Source organism: Coregonus lavaretus (assembly GCF_964263955.1).
Source record: "Coregonus lavaretus genome assembly, chromosome: 20".
NCBI classification, from domain to species: domain Eukaryota; kingdom Metazoa; phylum Chordata; class Actinopteri; order Salmoniformes; family Salmonidae; genus Coregonus; species Coregonus lavaretus.
This window is the reverse complement of record NC_140007.1, coordinates 28992589-29014933: the sequence shown is the minus strand read 5'-3', so window position 1 is coordinate 29014933 and position 22345 is coordinate 28992589. Positions and strand designations below refer to the sequence as shown.

Genomic DNA, 22345 nt, shown 5'->3' with positions numbered 1-22345 from the left:
GAGCCTGAGGATTAATATTTATTTATTTTGGGCTTGAACAAAGACTTACCCCACAGCAACAACACACTTTTTCATCTACTATTTAGAAATTAGACAGCTTTGACAGCTTTGCCTTATTGACAAAATGGATATTATGTTCAGCATTTCACCCGCATTGGAAAGGTCAGAGAAGAAGGGGAAGCAAATAATTGCACATTACCACTTGTAGAGAGAGACACAACACTGCTGCACACAAAGTTCTCTCTTACAGAAGAGGGTGTTAGTCAGCTTCAGATAAAACACCAGAAGAGAAATGCTGTTCTATAAACTCCAGAAGGAAAACACTGACTTGAAGTCGTTGGCTCTGACTTAATTTGGAAACGTGACTGCCTGGTGTATCTGACATGTCACAAGGAACATGGGGAGGGGAGACATCACCGTCATATCTGCCTGACATCCCCACTTCCCCACCCCCCACTGCTTTTGTTTGGCATTCAATAGCCTTGCCTTGCCTTGTCCTCTTGAAAACAGTGACATCAGTTCTGTATGTTGAGTGATTATTCTCATTTCTCCACCTTTGCCACTGCTCTTGCATCTTGGTGCTCCAGTTTTTGGTGTTCGTTCACTCCACGGGCAGGTCCTTGCTATGCTTCCAAGCCGGGGCTCCACTGTCTGTCTCTTAGATGGCATGGTTACTGTAGCTGATGTATGTCTGCTTGGAGGCCAATGCTGTGAATAGAGTCGTGAGAGAGGAAGAGAGAGAAAGAAAAGCGAAAGGAAAAGATGTGGGTGAAGATATGGGCAATTCAATAAAGGCTCATTTAACCATCTGTCAGGGGCTTATCTTCCAGTCCATTAAGGTGATTGCTGGCACAGGTTCTATTTATGCATGACTTCATTAGACCCAAGTGTCACCAGGGAGTACAGGTGGAACCAACAGTGGGGTAAGATATTAATTAATATGCATAGCAAGCAGTGAGTAGCATTTTTTATGTTTTGTGGTTAGTATTACAAGAATGATTTCACTTCCTAGGAAATGTGTTGCCAAATGTAAATTGCATCTAATTGCAGACCTCCTTGATCTGCTGGAAAGTAGGGCAGAGCAGGGTACAGATGTGGCTGCAGCTAGTAACTGACTCTCAAAACTAATATTGAATTCCTTATCAGGATGCTGTTGTAACATCCCATTGGGCACACACTGGTTGAATCAACGTTGTTTCCACGGCATTTCAATTAAATTACGTTGAACCAACGTGGAATAGACATTGAATTGATGTCTGTGCCCAGTGAGATGTCTCCACATGGATATACAGTGGGGAAAAAAAGTATTTAGTCAGCCACCAATTGTGCAAGTTCTCCCACTTAAAAAGATGAGAGAGGCCTGTAATTTTCATCATAGGTACACGTCAACTATGACAGACAAAATGAGATTTTTTTTTCCAGAAAATCACATTGTAGGATTTTTAATGAATTTATTTGCAAATTATGGTGGAAAATAAGTATTTGGTCAATAACAAAAGTTTCTCAATACTTTGTTATATACCCTTTGTTGGCAATGACACAGGTCAAACGTTTTCTGTAAGTCTTCACAAGGTTTTCACACACTGTTGCTGGTGTTTTGGCCCATTCCTCCATGCAGATCTCCTCTAGAGCAGTGATGTTTTGGGTCTGTCGCTGGGCAACACGGACTTTCAACTCCCTCCAAAGATTTTCTATGGGGTTGAGATCTGGAGACTGGCTAAGCCACTCCAGGACCTTGAAATGCTTCTTACGAAGCCACTCCTTCGTTGCCCGGGCGGTGTGTTTGGGATCATTGTCATGCTGAAAGACCCAGCCACGTTTCATCTTCAATGCCCTTGCTGATGGAAGGAGGTTTTCACTCAAAATCTCATGATACATGGCCCCATTCATTCTTTCCTTTACACGGATCAGTTGTCCTGGTCCCTTTGCAGAAAAACAGCCCCAAAGCATGATGTTTCCACCCCCATGCTTCACAGTAGGTATGGTGTTCTTTGGATGCAACTCAGCATTCTTTGTCCTCCAAACACGACGAGTTGAGTTTTTACCAAAAAGTTCTATTTTGGTTTCATCTGATCATATGACATTCTCCCAATCCTCTTCTGGATCATCCAAATGCACTCTAGCAAACTTCAGACGGGCCTGGACATGTACTGGCTTAAGCAGCTGGCTTAAGCAGCTAAAACAGACTGGCTTAAGCACGTCTGGCACTGCAGGATTTGAGTCCCTGGTGGCGTAGTGTGTTACTGATGGTAGGCTTTGTTACTTTGGTCCCAGCTCTCTGCAGTTCATTCACTAGGTCCCCCCGTGTGGTTCTGGGATTTTTGCTCACCGTTCTTGTGATCATTTTGACCCCACGGGGTGAGATCTTGCGTGGAGCCCCAGATCGAGGGAGATTATCAGTGGTCTACTCCTGAGTGGCGCAGTGGTCTAAGGCACTGCATCGCAGTGCTAACTGTGCCACTAGAGATCCTGGTTCGAATCCAGGCTCTGTCGCAGCCGGCCGTGACCGGGAGACTCATGGGCGGCGCACAATTGGCCCAGCGTCGTCCAGGGTAGGGGAGGGAATGTAGCTCAGTTGATAGAGCATGGCGTTTGCAACGCCAGGGTTGTGGGTTTGATTCCCACGGGGGGCCAGTATAAAAAAAATATGTATTCACTAACTGTAAGTCGCTCTGGATAAGAGCGTCTGCTAAATGACTAAAATGTATGTCTTGTATGTCTTCCATTTCCTAATAATTGCTCCCACAGTTGATTTCTTCAAACCAAGCTGCTTACCTATTGCAGATTCAGTCTTCCCAGCCTGGTGCAGGTCTACAATTTTGTTTCTGGTGTCCTTTGACTGCTCTTTGGTCTTGGCCATAGTGGAGTTTGGAGTGTGACTGTTTGAGGTTGTGGACAGGTGTCTTTTATACTGATAACAAGTTCAAACAGGTGCCATTAATACAGGTAACGAGTGGAGGACAGAGGAGCCTCTTAAAGAAGAAGTTACAGGTCTGTGAGAGCCAGAAATCTTGCTTGTTTGTAGGTGACCAAATACTTATTTTCCACCATAATTTGCAAATAAATTCATTAAAAATCCTACAATGTGATTTTCTGGATTTCTTTTCTCAATTTGTCTGTCATAGTTGACGTGTACCTATGATGAAAATTACAGGCCTCTCTCATCTTTTTAAGTGGGAGAACTTGCACAATTGGTGGCTGACTAAATACTTTTTTTCCCCACTGTATACTGTTCTGAAAGTGACTCAATAATTACATATTTAACCAGTAATTGCAGCTTGACCTATAAGTGCAGACTATTTCAAGGTAAAGTATCCCTTGCAGTTTGTTTTACGTCAGGGCCGGCTCTAGCCTTGTGGGGGCCCTTAGCGAGATTTTGCCATGACTTATGCCATGTAAATGATATCTGAGTGAGATTAACTAACAAAATCAATGGGGCCTCCTGGAGGTCAGGGATCCTGGGCACGTGCCCTGCGTGACCGATCGGTATTCGGCCATGATTACTACAAGTTTAGAAAGCTGGGTAGACTAATTTACCAATCTAAAAATTGTTAGCTGACATGGCTAATTGAGTACTGTCAGTGACTGACATAACAGGAGAAAAATAGCTGGTGCACAACAAAATGTCTAACTTGCACCTTGTGTATTCTTCTATTCTAACTCTCAACAGTAAGTTGAGACCCATACTGAGTTCCAAGAAAAAAGCTGCTTATGTCACTTATGCCTGGAGCCAGCCTTGTTTTACATACAGTATAGGGTAGTATGTGATGCAATAGTACTCATTCAAATGCAAGGCTCCGTAACTACATGCAGATCTCAGATCTTTCTCTGTGCACCAAGCAAAGCATGCAACAGTGGCACCATGTCGATAGAAATGAAAACATTTAGGAAAAGCATAGAGACATCTTGGGGAATTGTGATAACATTGAGCAAAATACTACATTATGTAACTATGCAGTACATGGTGAATGTAGATCTCACACAATTACCAGATGTGAGAGACACTGTACAAAATGTTTACTTATTTTATCAAGTTGTGGCCTAAATCGACCGATATGGTATGTCCTCTCTAAATAAAACCGTCATCAGCTTGCTTGTTCTGCAGTGTAAATACCACACATATCTGTCAATCTTGTCCACAACAGCACTCGCTGATTGGGTGAGTCAGAGTAGATAAATCTGAGCGGCGACTGCTGACAGCTTGGGTGGGGGGCAAATGTACTGGAGGGTGGGATGTGTAGTGGGGGGAGAGGGAGGGTGTGGGGGGCAACAGTACTGGAGGGAAGGGATGTGTAGTGGGGGAGAGGGAGGGTGTGGGGGGCAACGGTACTGGAGGGAAGGGATGTGTAGTGGGGGAGAGGGAGGGTATGGGGGGCAACGGTACTGGAGGGAAGGGATGTGTAGTGGGGGGAGAGGGAGGGTGTGGGGGGCAACGGTACTGGAGGTAAGGGATGTATAGTGGGGAAGAAGGAGGGTGTGGGGGGCAATGGTACTGGAGGGAAGGGATGTGTTGTGGGGAAGAAGGAGGGTGTGGGGGGCAACGGTACTGGAAGGAAGGGATGTGTAGTGGGGGAGAGGGAGGGTGTGGGGGGCAACGGTACTGGAGGGAAGGGATGTGTAGTGGGGGAGAGGGAGGGTGTGGGGGGCAACGGTACTGGAGGGAAGGGATGTGTAGTGGGGGAGAGGGAGGGTATGGGGGGCAATGGTACTGGAGGGAAGGGATGTATAGTGGGGAAGAAGGAGGGTGTGGGGGGAAACGGTACTGGAGGGGGGGATGTGTAGTGGGGAAAAAGGAGGGTGTGGGGGGCAACGGTACTGGAGGGAAGGGATGTGTAGTGGGGGAGAGGGAAGGTGTGGGGGCAACGTTACTGGAGGGAAGGGATGTGTAGTGGGGGGAGAGGGAGAGTGTGGGGGGCAACGGTACTGGAGGGAAGGGATGTGTAGTAGGGGGAGAGGGAGGGTGTGGGGGGCAACGGTACTGGAGGGAATGGATGTGTAGTGGGGAAGAAGGAGGGTGTGGGGGGCAACGGTACTGGAAGGAAGGGATGTGTAGTGGGGGAGAGGGGGAGAGGGGGTGTGGGGGGCAACAGTACTGGAAGGAAGGGATGTGTAGTGGGGGAGAGGGGGTGTGGGGGGCAACAGTACTGGAGGGAAGGGATGTGTAGTGGGGGAGAGGGAGGCTGTGTGGGCAACAGTACTGGAGGGAGGGATGTGTTGTGGGGGAGAGGGGGGGTGTGGGGGGCAATGGTACTGGAGTGAAGGGATGTATAGTGGGGAAGAAGGAGGGTGTGGGGGGCAACGGTACTGGAGGGAAGGGATGTGTATTGGGGGAGAGGGGGTGTGGGGGTGTGGGGGGCAACGGTACTGGAGGGAAGGGATGTGTAGTGGGGGAGAGGGAGGGTGTGGGGGCAACATTACTGGAGGGAAGGGATGTGTAGTGGGGGGAGAGGGAGGGTGTGGGGGGCAATGGTACTGGAGGGTGGGATGTGTAGTGGGGGGAAAGGGAGGGTGTGGGGGGCAACGGTACTGGAGGGAAGGGATGTGTAGTGGGGGGAGAGGGAGGGTGTGGGGGGCAACGGTACTGGAGGGAGGGATGTGTAGTGGGGGGAGAGGGAGGGTGTGTGGGCAATGGTACTGGAGGGAAGGGATGTGTAGTGGGGAAGAAGGAGGGTGCGGGGGGCAACGGTACTGGAAGGAAGGGATGTGTAGTGGGGGAGAGGGGGTGTGGGGGGCAACGGTACTGGAGGGAAGGGAAGTGTAGTGGGGGAGAGGGAGGGTGTGGGGGCAACGTTACTGGAGGGAAGGGATGTGTAGTGGGGAAGAAGGAGGGTGTGGGGGGCAACGGTACTGGAAGGAAGGGATGTGTAGTGGGGGAGAGGGGGTGTGGGGGGCAACGGTACTGGAGGGAAGGGAAGTGTAGTGGGGGAGAGGGAGGGTGTGGGGGCAACGTTACTGGAGGGAAGGGATGTGTAGTGGGGGAGAGGGAGGGTGTGGGGGGCAACGGTACTGGAGGGAGGGATGTGTTGTGGGGGAGAGGGAGGGTGTGGGGGGCAACGGTACTGGAGGGAAGGGAAGTGTAGTGGTGGAGAGGGATGGTGTGGGGGGGAACATTCTCCATTCCACCCTGAACCTCTACCAGAGCAGCATTGATAAATTAACCTTATTTAAATATTCATGCTCTGCGAGGCCAAGATTAAAAAAAATAGATGGTCCTGAAAGAATTGGAGCTGGCAGACACATCTGTCATTCCCCTTCTCCCCAATCTTATTGTTGTTCTACGTCCCATTACAGCAAATTCTTCAGTTTGTCAACGTGGGAAAGAAATTACAGGGGATGCGTGGCTATCCCCCACATTCATCCCACAGTGGTGTCGTCTCCCTACATCAGCGGTCATCAGGCTGTTACCACATTCCCAGGCCATTTGCAGTACAACACGCCAACATTGTCTACCGACATCAACGTCTGTGGGTCAAGGGTGTGCATGTGAGAGTGAGAACTGTCTGACACAATCCAAGCTGCTATAGCCGTGGGTGAGTTTTTGTGCATACAGTACATATCTTAGGCAGGCATGGGATCCAACTGAATATTAGCACAAAGTAAATGGGGGGAGAAGTGGTCAGTCATACAGAGTGAGAGGCAAGCTGATGGTCAGGCTCTCCATCCGTTACCTGAGTGTCTAAAGTCCCTCACAGGGCTCTCCTCCCTCGTCACAGTCTGACACACAAGTACAAAGAGCAGCTGTTAGTCCTCCGACTCGGGCTAGAGGGGTCATGGTATAGGTGTCAAACTGTGAAATTGGGGGAGCATTTCCCATGGGTGCTATAAACATTTTTTCCATTCCTAAATGGCATGCCATTTTTTCTACCTCTTGTCATCTCCTTGTAGCAGTCTCTTTGACAAACCCCATATTGAGAGTTTCATCTCCTGTCTCCTACACATTCAGAGGAAGTGCAACTGCATATTTGAAATAGCACTATGATAGAGGATTCAGAACATGTTCTCAACATTGGTTTTGGTTCTCCAAAGGTAATGGGAATATTGACTGATGATGCATTAGATACAGGGAAACGTCATTCTTTATGGATGAATGAGCGTGACTATCCATAAATCAACTTATTTTCCCATGATTTGGAATACATGTTTTTACATTTATGGATTTTGCTCATTCCGACCACGGCAGCTGTGCTACTGTAGGATGGGGCTGAAGTGCTAGAGCAATAATCCTGCCTCCTATTGCACCAATGGAGGCTGGAGAGTTAATAAGCCTGGCCATCTCTGCAGTATGATACCTGAATGTGAATCCTTTTCTATCGATCCATCTCACCCTGTCCTGCTTGCAGACAGTGCCACGTTTCAGAGCACCAGCGTGAAAAAATTTTCACTCCCAATTCCCTACATCCTGAAAATAACACCAGCTCATTTCACAAAGCTGTTGAGGGGCAGAATAACAATGGCATCAATTAAGTTTACATAAGGCAAGGACATTGCTTTTAATTTTTCTAGCCCGATACTTTCCCCTCGAAATTACTCACTGACTTTAAGGCATAAACTCAAGGACCGAGTGTTATAAAAACTAAACTTGTGTTCCTATTTCCTCTCTTCCCCCTGATCTCCATTTCCCCTCACTCCATCCCTAACCCTGAGGCCTTCGCTGCTAACCTTGTGTCTCCAGGCTTTCACACAGCTCAGACTTGGCCTCTCCGTTGGGCCGGAGGCCGCCCTTGGTGGGGAACTTGTTGGACATGGTGGCTGCAGTGACTACAGCCTTGAGACTGCGCTTGCGCTTGGGCACGTTCTGCTCCGGGTGGAAGAGGACCACGTAGACCTTTGGCATGTAGAGCATCCCCAGAGACACAGAGGCACTCAGGCTCACAGAGATGGTCAAAGTCGTGGTCTGGATGTACATCTGTGAAGGAGATGAGCAAGATGGAGAGAAAAGGAAACATTGTTACACAACAAGAAATAGATGGTGCTGTTCAAGTGGCTAAGGAGAGGGTTCTCAAGATCCCTGTGACAGCATTGACCTTTGACTTTGTGAAAGTACATTACCTAGTTTGTATTTTTATTTGTATTTGTATTTATTAGGGATCCCCATTAGCTGCTGCCAAGGCAGCAGCTACTCTTTCTGGGGTCCAAACATATTAAACCACTTACATTACTTATAAAACAAAAGATAAAACAGTACAACATATAACATTATTACACCACTACATATCTACAATACAAAATGTTTGATACCACCATACAACAAGAGTCTTTGACAATTTTTAGGGCCTTCCTCTGACACCGCCTGGTATAGAGATCCTGGATGTTAGGAAGCTTGGCCCCAGTGATGTATTGGGCCGTACGCATTACCCTCTGTAGTGCCTTGCAGTCGGAGGCCGAGCAGTTGCCATACCAGGCAGTGATGCAACCAGTCAGGATGCTCTTGATGGTGCAGCTGTAGAACCTTTTGCGGATCTGAGGACCCATGCCAAATCTTTTCAGTCTCCTGAGGGGGAATAGGTTTTGTTGTGCCCTCTTCACGACTATCTTGGTGTGCTTGGACCATGTTAGTTTGTTGGGGATGTGGACACCAAGGAACTTGAAGCTCTCAACCTGCTCCACTACAGCCCGTCGATGAGAATGGGGGCGTGGTCGTTCCTTTTCTTTTTCATGTAGTCCACAATCATCTCCTTTGTCTTGATCATGTTGAGGGAGAGGTTGTTCTCCTGGCACCACACGGCCAGGTCTCGGACCTCCTCCCTATAGGCTGTCTCGTTGTTGTCGGTGATCAGGCCTACCACTGTTGTGTCATCGACAAACTTAATGATGGTGTTGGAGTCGTGCCTGGCCATGCAGTCATGAGTGAACAGGGAGTACAGGAGGGGACTGAGCACGCACCCCTGAGGGGCCCCCGTGTTGAGGATCAGCGTGGCGGATGTGTTGTTACCTACCCTGGGATAATGGTGTTTCAAAGCACTTCATGGCTACAGACATGAGTGCTACAGGTCGGTAGTCATTTAGGCACGTTGCCTTAGTGTTCTTGGGCACAGGGACTAAGGTGGTCTGCTTGAAACATGTTGGTATTACAGACTCAGACAGGGAGAGGTTGAAAATGTCAGTGAAGACACTTGCCAGTTGGTCAGCGCATGCTCAGCGTACACGTCCTGGTAATCCATCTGGCCCTGCGGCCTTGTGAATGTTGACCTGTTTAAAAGGTCTTACTCACATCGGCTACGGAGAGTGTGACCCCACAGTCGTCCGGAACAGCTGATGCTCTCATGCATGTTTCAGTGTTACTTGCCTCGAAGTGAGCATAGAAGTAATTTAGCTCGTCTGGTAGGCTTGCATCACTGGGCAGCTCGCGGCTGTGCTTCCCTTTGTAGTCTGTAATAGTTTGCAAGCCCTGCCACATCCGACGAGCGTCGGAGCCGGTGTAGTACGATTCGATCTTAGTCCTGTATTGAATCTTTGCCTATTTGATGGTTCGTCGGAGGGCATAACGGGATTTCTTATAAGCTTCCGGGTTAGAGTCCCGCTCCTTGAAAGCGGCAGCTCTACCCTTTAGCTCAGTGCGGATGTTGCCTGTAATCCATGGCTTCTGGTTGGGGTATGTACGTACAGTCCCTGTGGGGACGACATCATTGATGCACTTATTGATGAAGCCAGTGACTGATGTGGTGTACTCCTCAATGCCATCGGAAGAATCCCGGAACATATCCAAGTCCGTGCTAGCAAAACAGCCCTTTAGCTTAGCATCATCTGACCACTTTTTTATTGATCGAGTCACTGGTGCTTCCAGCTTTAGTTTTAGCTTGTAAACAGGAATCAGGAGGATAGAATTATGGTCAGATTTGCCAAATGGAGGGCGAGGGAGAGCTTTGTACGCGTCTCTGTGTGTGGAGTAAAGGTGGTCTAGAGTTTTTTTCCCCTCTGGTTGCACGTTTAACATGCTGGTAGAAATGAGGTAAAACGGATTTAAGTTTCCCTGCATTAAAGTCCCCGGCCAATAGGAGTGCGCCTCTGGATGAGCGTTTTCCTGTTTGCTTATGGCCGTATACAGTTAATTGAGTGCGGTCTTAGTGCCAGCATCGGTTTGTGGTGGTAAATAGACAGCTACGTAGAATATAGTTGAAACCTCTCTTGGTAGATTGTGTGGTCTAGAGCTTATCATGAGATACTCTACCTCAGGCGAGCAAAACCTCGAGACTTCCTTAGATATCGTGCACCAGCTGTTGTTTACAAATATACATAGACCGCCACCCCTTGTTTTACCAGAGGATGCTGTTCTATCCTGCCGATACAGTGTATAACCCGCCAGCTGTATGTTGTTCATGTCTTCGTTCAGCCACGACTCAGTGAAACATAAGATATTACAGTTTTGAATGTCCTGTTGGTAGGATATACGTGCTTGTAGTTTGTCCACTTTATTATCAAGCGATTGTAAGTTGGCCAATAGTATCGATGGCAAAGGCAGATTAGCCACTCTTCACCGGCTCCTTACCAGGCACCCCGATCTCCTTCCGCGATATCTCTTTTCTTTCTACTGCGAATGACGGGGATGAGGGCCCTGTCGGGTGTCTGGAGCAAATCCTGCTTGTCCGACTCATTAAAGAAAATTATTCGTCCAGTTCAAGGTGATTAATCGCTGTTCTGATGTCCAGAAGCTCTTTTCGGTCATAAGAGACAGTAGCAGCAACATTATGTACAAAATAAGTTACAAACAATGCGGCAAAAACAAACAAAATAGCACAGTTGGTTAAGAGTCCATAAAACGGCAGCCATCCCCTCCGGCTTCATTGTACATGTGGTAGCATGATTTAATTCCAGTGCTGTTTGTAAATACCCTGGTAGGTTGACTGACAACCAGGTTGCAGGCACTGGTTACAGTTTGAAGTTGCACTCAGGGCCCGGGCCGGTTGGAGTCGACTCAGTGTAAAGGCAGCTGGGACTCACAACTGTGCACAGAAAACATGGCTGCAGGCAAGGATCAGGGAGAGACATCTTGAGAACATCAATACAATGCCTAAGTGTGTGCCTCAAAGTGCTTTTCCCATATAAATGATATCATATTCTCAATGGGATTAAATGTGTCTACATGTCTGCTCACATAGATAATCTGGTTGAGTTGTTAGACAGTATGGGCTGATTTACTACAGCAGTAGAAAATAAATACATTAATCAAAAAACACTGTAACTGCAAAAAGAGAGAAGATTGGAAGATTGTCATATACATTTACTCTCTGTGGTGAACATCAGGGTAATCCTCCTGCAAAACTGCAAAAAGATTTTCATTTACAACTTATTTTTACATTTACATTTACATTTTAGTCATTTAGCAGACGCTCTTATCCAGAACATCATTCTGTCTCCCTTTGGGACAGGGTTGCTGAGCTATTCTGGGACTGATGAACAAAGGGAGAAGGGTGTAAATTGCAAACACAGCTCCCAGCCACATCCCTAACAGATTTGCCTGAGGTGTAGACTGATATTGCATTTCCAGACATCATGAGTAACTTTGTGTTATGGCAACAGGGAATAACCCAAGAGGTTGTCTGTCATGAGAATGTCAACAGATGACGTGCATTAGTTATAGTTCTGCTTTGGCACTACGTTTTATGCACCTCTATCTTCAGTCTGGATGCTGAAATACTTACTTCTAATGAGTTAGTGCAGCCTGCCATATGGTACCTATGACTTATGATTAAATCAGCGGAGACATTATATTTTTTTCTTTAAGTGTTGTGTATATAGAAGCCGCTAAATAAACGTCAGTTGAGAAGGATGCCTGAGAGAAATGAGAGTGACATTGTATTATTTGATCACACTGCAAGCATCGATGGGCTTTCCTTGAAGGGGGAGATACAGGGGTACTGAGGGGGAGTATGTAATCTGCTCAGAAGATTTCACATGGCCTTGGGTGAGCCCGGCACATTGCTGCCCCTCCGGAGTACAGAGTGGAGTCCCTCTGTGAGTGGGGCCAGGACCCCTGTCCTGGGACAGATAAATTTGCCTTGACAAACTGATATAATCGCCAATGTGCCTCATTGCCACAGCAGGAAAATGGTGCTCGAGAGACCGACTCCACCAGGCGAAGCCATCATGTCTCTCCTAAAGGAGCAGGAATTATAAAATCTGTGCTCCCTCCATCCAGCTGCTATTTCACCCCCTGCATTCCGTTTCATTCCACAGTCTGATGTGCAAAAGGTAACTACATTTACCTTGTGTATAGGTGTAAGTGGCCAGAATATGAGCACCCTATTATCCTGAAAGTAATATCTTCCAAACAAAAGCCTTATCATTTCTGATGATCAAATTATGCATATTTGTATGGAATTGCCAGACCTGGCTTGGGTTGGATCAATCAAACATTATAGACTGTCTCTAGCCGTGCCTCCTGCAGACTACCTGCACCTGACTGCAGCTACAGTGCCATCCGAAGGCCTCCATCCCTGGCCCTCTGCATGCTAGCGTCTTTATCACTGAGGGCAGACAGTGCCAGGGACCATTTAGTGAGATGGGGCTAGTCATTGCCTCATGAAACAGGCCCTCCCTCCGAGCCACCACGATTACACACCTGTCAATCTACAGCCCTTCCTCTGACAGGATCCTGCCTCTGCATTTTCCCAACTGTCAGGAATGTAACTGGGTCCTTAATATCACACAGCGCCTCCAAACAGATAACAATGTGGAAACATTAATCCATTCATAAGATTAACTTAAACCAGGAATGGTTATTTCTGCGTTTGTAGATAGATAGTGTTTTCCATTCCATCCATCCCCATGTATACACTTTGTCCTCTGCAACATCAAAGGGGCTGGAGTCATGACCGGATTTCTGATTTCTGTATTTGCCATTGGCTGTTTTGTTTTTTTTGCAGTGAAAATGCTCAAGATGTTAGTCATTACTTATTGTCGTTTGCAGTGGTTGGAAATCAGCATAAGCTCCCTTTGAAGTAAGGAATATATTTTAAGGCTGTTTTGTGCTTCAATTAGCGTTTATCATCTGTTTCTACGGTACAGTACAGAATGTACTATATTCACACCTCTTTGCTGCAGTGCTTCCCTTTTTATTATTTAGAAAAAAAGTGCAGAATCCATTTTACAGCCTTGAAAGAACATTATCAAATCAAAATCAAATCAAATCACATTTTATTTGTCACATGCACCGAATACAACAGGTGTAGTAGACCTTACAGTGAAATGCTTACTTACAAGCCCTTAACCAACAATGCAGTTTTAAGAAAGAATACCAAAACAAATCATACAAAAAAATGCAAATAGTCTGGGTAGCCATTTGATTAGACGTTCAGGAGTCTTATGGCTTGGGGGCAGAAGCTGTTTAGAAGCCTCTTGGACCTAGACTTGGCGCTTGCCGTGCTATAGCAGAGAGAACAGTCTATGACTAGGGTGGCTGGAGTCTTTGACAATTTGTAGGGCCTTCCTCTGACACCGCCTGGTATAGAGGTCCTGGATGGCAGGAAGCTTGGACCCAGTGATGTACTGGGCCGTACGCACTACCCTCTGTAGTGCCTTGCGGTCGTAGGCCGAGCTGTTGCCATACCAGGCAGTGATGCAACGAGTCAAGATGCTCTCGATGGTGGAGCTGTAGAACCTTTTGAGGTTCTGAGGACCCATGCCAAATCTTCAAATCAAATCAGATTGTATTTGTCACATACACGTGTTTAGCAGATGTTATAGCGGGTGTAGCGAAATGCTTGTGCTTCTAACTCAGACAGTGCAGTAATATCTAACAAGTAGTATCTAACAATTTCACAACATATACAGTGAGGGAAAAAAGTATTTGATCCCCTGCTGATTTTGTATGTTTGCCCACTGACAAACAAATGATCAGTCTATAATTTTAATGGTAGGTTTATTTGAACAGTGAGAGACAGAATAACAACAAAAAAATCCAGAAAACGCATGTCAAAAATGTTATAAATTGATTTGCATTTTAATGAGGGAAATAAGTATTATTATATTATTGATCGATTGACTATGACTTTTCAGATCAACCAGTAGTGTTATCTGCAGGGTTAGCTCCAGGTAAATATTGCAATCCTTCAGCCATTCCTGGACCTGTGACCAAAAACAAGCTACAAATGGACAGTACCAAAACAAATGATCTAATGATTCTGTCTCATCGCAGCAAAATCTGCAGAGCTGGGAAGATTGTATCCCCCATATAAATAACATTCTATTAATAATAAATCATAATAATGTTGGTAGCAAGATGAGAAATTCTAAGTTTTGAATCCAGCGTCGTTTTGCGTATCAGTTCATAAACCATGTGCCATGGAATTGGTACGTCAAAAATCTCTTCCCAACTATTTTGCAATCTATATGGGACGGCTGTCAATCCTTTGGTCCTTAAATGAAACTGGTATACTTTTTTATTTATCACAATTTTCTTTAACCAATGATGTTCTTTAATGCAGGGCCGACAGACAAGTTCCTTACTTTTTCCCCCTTCCACTTTCCTCTTCCATTTTTGCGGTAATGCTGCAATTATTTGGTTATAATTTTGGGTAGAGTATACATTTCCATATGTTTTTGTTAGCTGCATGTGCGACAAAACTCCACCAGTCCTACCTATGATATCATTTACAAAGACTATACCTTTTTTAAACATTTTTTCAAAAAATAATGGTTTTTTATCAATTAGTATATTTGAGTTTAACCACAATATTTGTTGCATTATTTGTTCTGTCATTTCCGGAGGATTAAATTGAAATTGCAACCAACTTTCTATGGCTTGTTTTAGAAATAGTGATATTTGGGAGATTATTTCCTTTTCAAATAACTGAAAATGAGAGGTACAGCATTGTACGAGATCTTCAGTTTCTTGTCAATTTCTCGCATGGAATAGCCTTCATTTCTCAGAACAAGAACAGACTGACGAGTTTCAGAAGAAATTAATTTGTTTCTTGCCATTTTGAGCCTGTAATCGAACCCACAATTGCTGATGCTCTAGATACTCAACTAGGCTCAAGAAGGCCAGTTTTATTGCTTCTTTAATCAGCACAACAGTTTTCAGCTGTGCTAACATAATTGCAAAAGGGTTTTCTAATGATAGATTAGCCTTTTACAATGATAAACTTGGATTAGCAAACACAACGTGCCATTGGAACACAGGACTGTACGCCTATGTAGATATTCCATTAAAAATCAGCCACTTCCAGCTACAATAGCCATTTACAACATGAACAATGTCTACACTGTATTTCTGATCAATTTGATGTTATTGCTTTCTTTCGAAAACAACGAAATGTCTAAGTGACTCCAAACTTTTGAATGGTAGTGTAGCTGTACCATGATATTTGCATTGCTACTAGGTAACCCTCCAATTGTTCTCCACTATTCCCCCCGCTAAAGCCCCTCCCCATCCCAAGTTGGGTTGTCATCCCAGTGATCGGCATACCACCCCGTCCTCCTGGATCCCTAGGCCCCCCGAGAGGCCAGGACCCATCCTTCGAAAACAGCACACAGTGCCACCCACAAAACAGAAGCAGGTCAACCGCCAAAAGCATTTCCAATGCTCTCACCTCAATATATATATACAGTGGGGAGAACAAGTATTTGATACACTGCCAATTTTGCAGGTTTTCCTACTTACAAAGCATGTAGAGGTCTGTAATTTTTATCATAGGTACACTTCCACTGTGAGAGACAGAATCTAAAACAAAAATCCAGAAAATCACATTGTATGATTTTAAAGTAATTAATTTGCATTTTATTGCATGACATAAGTATTTGATACATCAGAAAAGCGGAACTTAATATTTGGTACAGAAACCTTTGTTTGCATTTACAGAGATCATATGTTTCCTGTAGGTCTTGACCAGGTTTGCACACACTGCAGCATGGATTTTGGCCCACTCCTCCATACAGACCTTCTCCAGATCCTTCAGGTTTCGGGGCTGTCGCTGGGCAATACGGACTTTCAGCTCCCTCCAAAGATTTTCTATTGGGTTCAGGTCTGGAGACTGGCTAGGCCACTCCAGGACCTTGAGATGCTTCTTACGGAGCCACTCCTTAGTTGCCCTGGCTGTGTGTTTCGGGTCGTTGTCATGCTGGAAGACCCAGCCACGACCCATCTTCAATGCTCTTACTGAGGGAAGGAGGTTGTTGGCCAAGATCTCGCGATACATGGCCACATCCATCCTCCCCTCAATACGGTGCAGTCGTCCTGTCCCCTTTGCAGAAAAGTATACCCAAAGAATGATGTTTCCATCTCCATGCTTCACGGTTGGGATGGTGTTCTTGGGGTTGTACTCATCCTTCTTCTTCCTCCAAACACGGCAAGTGGAGTTTAGACCAAAAAGCTCTATTTTTGTCTCATCAGACCACATGACCTTCTCCCATTCCTCCTCTGGATCATCCAGATGGTCATTGGCAAACTTCAGACGGGCCTGGACATGCGCTGGCTTGAGCAGGGGGACCTTGCGTGTGCTGCAGGATTTTAATCCATGACGGCGTAATGTGTTACTAATGGTTTTCTTTGAGACTGTGGTCCCAGCTCTCTTCAGGTCATTGACCAGGTCCTTCCGTGTAGTTCTGGGCTGATTCCTCACCTTCCTCATGATCATTGATGCCCCACGAGGTGAGATCTTGCATGGAGCCCCAGAACGAGGGTGATTGACCGTCATCTTGAACTTCTTCCATTTTCTAATAATTGCGCCAACAGTTGTTGCCTTCTCACCAAGCTGCTTGCCTATTGTCCTGTAGCCCATCCCAGCCTTGTGCAGGTCTATAATTTAATCCCTGATGTCCTTACACAGCTCTCTGGTCTTGGCCATTGTGGAGAGGTTGGAGTCTGTTTGATTGAGTGTGTGGACAGGTGTCTTTTATACAGGTAACGAGTTCAAACAGGTGCAGTTAATACAGGTAATGAGTGGAGAACAGGAGGGCTTCTTAAAGAAAAACTAACAGGTCTGTGAGAGCCGGAATTCTTACTGGTTGGTAGGTGATCAAATACTTATGTCATGCAATAAAATGCAAATTAATTACTTAAAAATCATACAATGTGATTTTCTGGATTTTTGTTTAAGATTCCGTCTCTCACAGTTGAAGTGTACCTATGATAAAAATTACAGACCTCTACATGCTTTGTAAGTAGGAAAACCTGCAAAATCGGCAGTGTATCAAATACTTGTTCTCCCCACTGTATAGCTATTAAAAATACATATCTATTCAAATATCTTGCATATATCTTAATTTCCATCATTATCAATTAATATGCGTAATAATGTTGGCAGTTCATGCGAAGGATTATTACCTCTAACCCGGGTTGCCATTGTATTACATTACATTTTTGTCAAGCAATTATTTTTTTAGCAAACAATTATTGTGGTTCATCCTATATTCTCCCTAACATCCTTACCCCCTTGCAACAGATGTGGGATACACACACACACACACACATACTCTAACACACTCAACCTCTTTCCTCTACAATCAACCATAAGCTCAGATGCTCAACGGTTGTTACATCCCAGAGCCCAACTCAAGAAAGGACCTGATTTACGAATGCATATACAGTTACAGCTGTTTGAGAAATCATGCAAGATTGAGCAAAAATTGACAAAAAAATTAGATTTGATTAACCTACAGTGGGGAGAACAAGTATTTGATACACTGCCGATTTTGCAGGTTTTCCTACTTACAAAGCATGTCGAGGTCCAGAAAATCACATTGTATGATTTTAAGTAATTAATTTGCATTTTATTGCATGACATAAGTATTTGATCACCTACCAACCAGTAAGAATTCCGGCTCTCACAGACCTGTCAATTTTTATTTAAGAAGCCCTCCTGTTCTCCACTCATTACCTGTATTAACTGCACCTGTTTGAACTCGTTACCTGTATAAAAGACACCTGTCCACACACTCAATCAAACAGACTCCAACCTCTCCACAATGGCCAAGACCAAAATCGGCAGTGTATCAAATACTTGTTCTCCCCACTGTATGTCAAGTCCTAGGTGATGGAGATCAGATACACCCACACAGCTGTCTTACCAAAATAATGCAAACTAAATTCTGAAAGTAGTAGCCTAGTCATTCATGCATGCAAACAAAAATACTGAATAGCAATTTGGCTTAGATTACCGACACAACTGCGAATGCGACACAATCTATATTTAGGCTAGTTACATTAACAGTAAACAAAAGGCGAATGGAGATCCAAATAAACAAAACATAAATAAATAGGCCCACTTCAAACATGGAACATCATTCCGCCCGCTCATGAGTTCAGCAACACGTTGTGATATGGCACAATACACTTCTGTGAATCAAATTCGACCGACGTAATCAATTAATCAATGCCAACCTACCATAAACTAGTTTCCAATACGTACAGTTCCATTTACACTAATGAAAATCAATAGGCTTCCAAGAAAACCATAGTGTAGCCTATCTATTTCTATGATGAAACATATGTAGCTATACCCAGGGGCGTCATTTGGGTTCTTGCATTGGAATTATATTGAATTCTGCTTATATTACGCTATACCACAATAAACACAAAAAATGCTTTTGACCAAGAAGTGACAGGTTCAATGGTACGAAATCTCGATGCGCTCTATCAGCACCATGGACAGGGCCCTACACACTAAAGCAAGATTTTGATAAAAACCAACCCGATAGATTGTTTCAATCTTACCTTTTCAAAAGAGTTGCAGCTTCCTTGATGCTCTGTTAAACTTCCTGAGAAATCGATAATTCCATTCTCCCCGGAATCTTCTTCAACATCCCCCTCAAAGGCCTGTTGGATTAGTTGAGCTTTCCTCTGGTGTAGCATGCTTCTTCTGTGCTGAATGAACACGTTTGTCAAAGTGGAAAATGAGTTCTCGCATGTAGCTGTGGACGCCCCAAAAGTCAGTCCATGTTTCAGTGCAGTAAGCACGTTCGGCATAGCGGAGAGAGGCCCAGAGAATCGCTGCATGATATCAAGTGGGGTCCATTTGTCCTCATTGGAGCCAGAGCGGGTGATTTCAGTCTGCAAAAACTGTCGAGCGAATCTAAACTCTGCTTCCATCTGTTTTGCTTAGATCCAGCAATGGCTTCACCTTTTTCACATCTAGAAAGTAATGGCTCTCTGGGTCAAGGGTACACAGGGCATCCACCAGTTGGCTGTTGCGTTCGCTGAATCATTCTGACATTTCACCAATGACAGATCCAACGTGCTGAAGAACAGTCTTTTACACTCAGTCTCTTAACCTCTGTCCTGCTGGCTACTGTACTATCCACCACGTATTGCTGGAGATTTTTACTTACATAATGTCGTCGTTTGCTTGGAGCTGGTGGTGCCCAAATGGCTTCGAACTAGCTGTCACACCTCAGCTTCTTGACACATTCCAACTCACTGAGGACCACTTTTACTCCAGTGTAAAGATCTGTTGCTTTTGCCTGGAGTAAGTTGCTTGGAGGATCGAGAAGACTGAGAATTCTGTGCACCATGGTGGCTGTAAACTTAAAGCCAGTGTCCGTCACCGCCTTCAGCAGCCCTGTAGTCTCGAATCTTACTTCTGTGTTGAAGGATAGCGTGCATTCGATGTCAGAGAGGAACTTCAAAATGCTGTCACAACTTTTAACAACCACTGACACAGTAGCCAGGTGTCCAGTCCACCTTTGATCCAGTAGCCTTTTCAAGGTTTCTCCAGTGTACAGGGCAGCCACTGTTAGTTTCTTTAAGAACTTGTAGAGTGAGTCACAAAATTCCTCCAGTGCATTCTCAGATGACATTGCGTGAACGACCACTATGTGAAGCTGGTGGTTGAAACAATGAACATATGGCATTTCTCTGTTTACTTTGTCCTGCAATATTTTCTGCATGCCCCCCTTTTTATCTGACATGGCACTAACATTGACTAAGTATATTTTCTGTGCCAAGGCCAACCTTTGTTAGCTCAGTAAGAACAAGGTTTGAAAGTGATAAAGAATCACAGTATTTTGTAGTTGCCATTGGCAGCAACCGCTCGCGACCGTTATTGTTTTCATCCAGGAGACGATTGACAATGGATATATTTTCAGATCCAGTAGGATTCTTGGTCCCGTCTACCTTCAGTGTGTACCAAGATTCTCCGATTTCTTTAACTATTTCCTCAGTGACAATCTCACTCATGAGCACTATGATTTCATTTTGAATATCATGTGACGTGTATATGGCATTGTGGGGTATGGTGCTAAACACCTTCCTTGTCTTTTCGGAGAGTATATTCCATCATAGACAGAAAAAAGTCCACTGCTCCCCTGTCCCCCTCAGTGGTTGCTGGTTTGAAACAAGGAACCCAATAATGTCCACAATCGCCGACAAATACATGCGATTTCTTGCCAGCTGCCCATCATTAACAAGTGTTGACACCAATGTTCCCATAGCACTTCAAACTAGTTTTTCTTACCACAGTGCAGTGCATTTCAAATGCTCTTCGCTTGATGGGTGCCTAGCAAATCCTTTAGTATGGTGTTTCCCAACTCCAGTCCTCCAGTACACCCAACAGCACACATTTTTGTTGTAGCCCCAGACAAGTACACCTGATTCAACTCTTTGAGGGCCTGATGATTAGTTGACAAGTTGAATCAGGTGTGCTTGTCCCGGGCTACAATACAAATGTGTACTCTTTGGGGTACTGGAGGACTGGTGTTGGGAAACACTGCTTTAGTACTATCAATAGCATGCTTCCAGTTAGAATACCCAGCTTGGGTGAAGGCCTTGTCTGCGTTAGCATTGGACCCAACACAGAACTTTCGACATGGAAAACATAATGCCGCATCTGCAGTTACCGAGTATTCCAGCCACTCTCTTCCTATCAACCTGTTGCTATTAAATTAACATTTTTGGACAGAAAACCTGTAGCTAGGGTAGGATTCTAGGCTAACCTGGGCTGGCTCCTCTGTTCCAAGATCATCAGTTTGGGGCTCTATTTTCTTATAACTAGATATGATGCCTAGCTTAGAAAGAATACATTAATGATTAAACATAATAGGTTTGTGCTGTACTGATATAGATTGTTTAACATAACAAGCTGTGATTAATGTGAGGAACCGTTAGGGGGTAGGCTGAGACAGACTTGTGACTCACACACACACACACTGCCTCTTTATTAAACTGCTCAAGGACATGTGTACTGCTACAATGAAGAAGAACAAACTATGTCTGAGGTTGCTGACTCGAGACAAGTTGTAAAGATAACAACTAATGACCGGCAACAGTGAAGCGCCAAGGGGCTGGGACCAGCCTGAGCGCCAACGATAGGTTGGGTAAGTTTAAACCACACCCAGCCTCTATTCTGACAGGCCCAGCAGGGAGCGGGAACTATCTCTGTCAGAGTATTTAAAGAAGAACTTATAACAATAGCTCAGTTCTCTGTCTGCCCTGCGTGGTTTTTCAGTGGGCCCATATATACGAACATCATATTTACCACTCAAGTGTTTGCATTAATTAAAATACTATTATATCTTAAAAGACGTGTGTTCACCTCTTTTGTTCCTTATACCAGATTCGAATTGACGCAATTTAACAATTGGTGACCGCCGACGTGATCTGGTAGAGGGACTTCCCTGGGAATTGTTCGGCCGATTGGACATCGCTGTCGTTGGACGGTGTGTTTCACAAAGAGTCCGGACAACTAAAAACAGGTAAGCAGACACCTATTGCTATATAACTAAAGTTCTGCACATTGGCTTTATCCAAATCAATTTTGTGAAACACCTGTTTGATGTAAGTGAACTAAATTATGAATTATTATGCGAATTATTATGAGTAGATAAGCACCATATTGTGACATGCAAACCGGTGGTGAATGTGATGTTAAACCATGGTACCATAGAGTATTGTTCTACCGGCAAGGTCCGTAACTACGAGGGTGTCACGGTTCAGACAGACGACCAGAGGACCACAATTGCGTCACACCAGAAAGTTTATTAAACTTAAGGGAAAAGGGAAGTAGGGAGTGAATGAAGGCTCCAGGGGTAACAGGGATCCCGTCCAATGCGCTGGGTCTGTGCCCCCCCCAGTGGCAGCGATGCGTCCTATGAAGCCGGTGGTGGGTGGTCCAGAAGTCCTGGGGGGGGGGAGACACAGACACAACAGGGCGGAATGAAACCAGGCAGCAGTACAGTTCAAGGGAAATCCAAAATACGTAGTAGCAAGGCAGAAGGCTGGTCAGAGTTACCGGGATTGAAGAGTAGTCAGGAGTCGTAATGGCAGAAGCAGGTCTGGATCTCCTGAGGCAGAAGAGTATCCAAAAAACAGGCAGGTCCGGGGTCACAAAACCAGGGTGAGCCAGAAGCGCGAGCAAACAGGTTCCGGGTGTGAGCTTTGCAGACGATCTGACACCGGAGAGCTGAAAGACAG

General features: G+C 45.1%; 1 protein-coding gene across 1 annotated transcript in view; it reads right to left on the bottom strand.

The window, feature by feature from the left end:
- Window positions 1-658: 658 nt before the first annotated feature.
- The window catches only part of LOC311148366 (metabotropic glutamate receptor 4-like), a gene marked incomplete at both ends in the record, with an annotated part of 274215 nt that continues 252528 nt past the window's right edge, over window positions 659-22345 (bottom strand). Inside the window, 2 exons of the mRNA XM_084185315.1 lie at window positions 659-708; window positions 7660-7906. Coding sequence (XP_084041441.1) covers window positions 659-708; window positions 7660-7906 — 297 coding nt within the window. The remainder of the gene's footprint in view (window positions 709-7659; window positions 7907-22345) is intronic.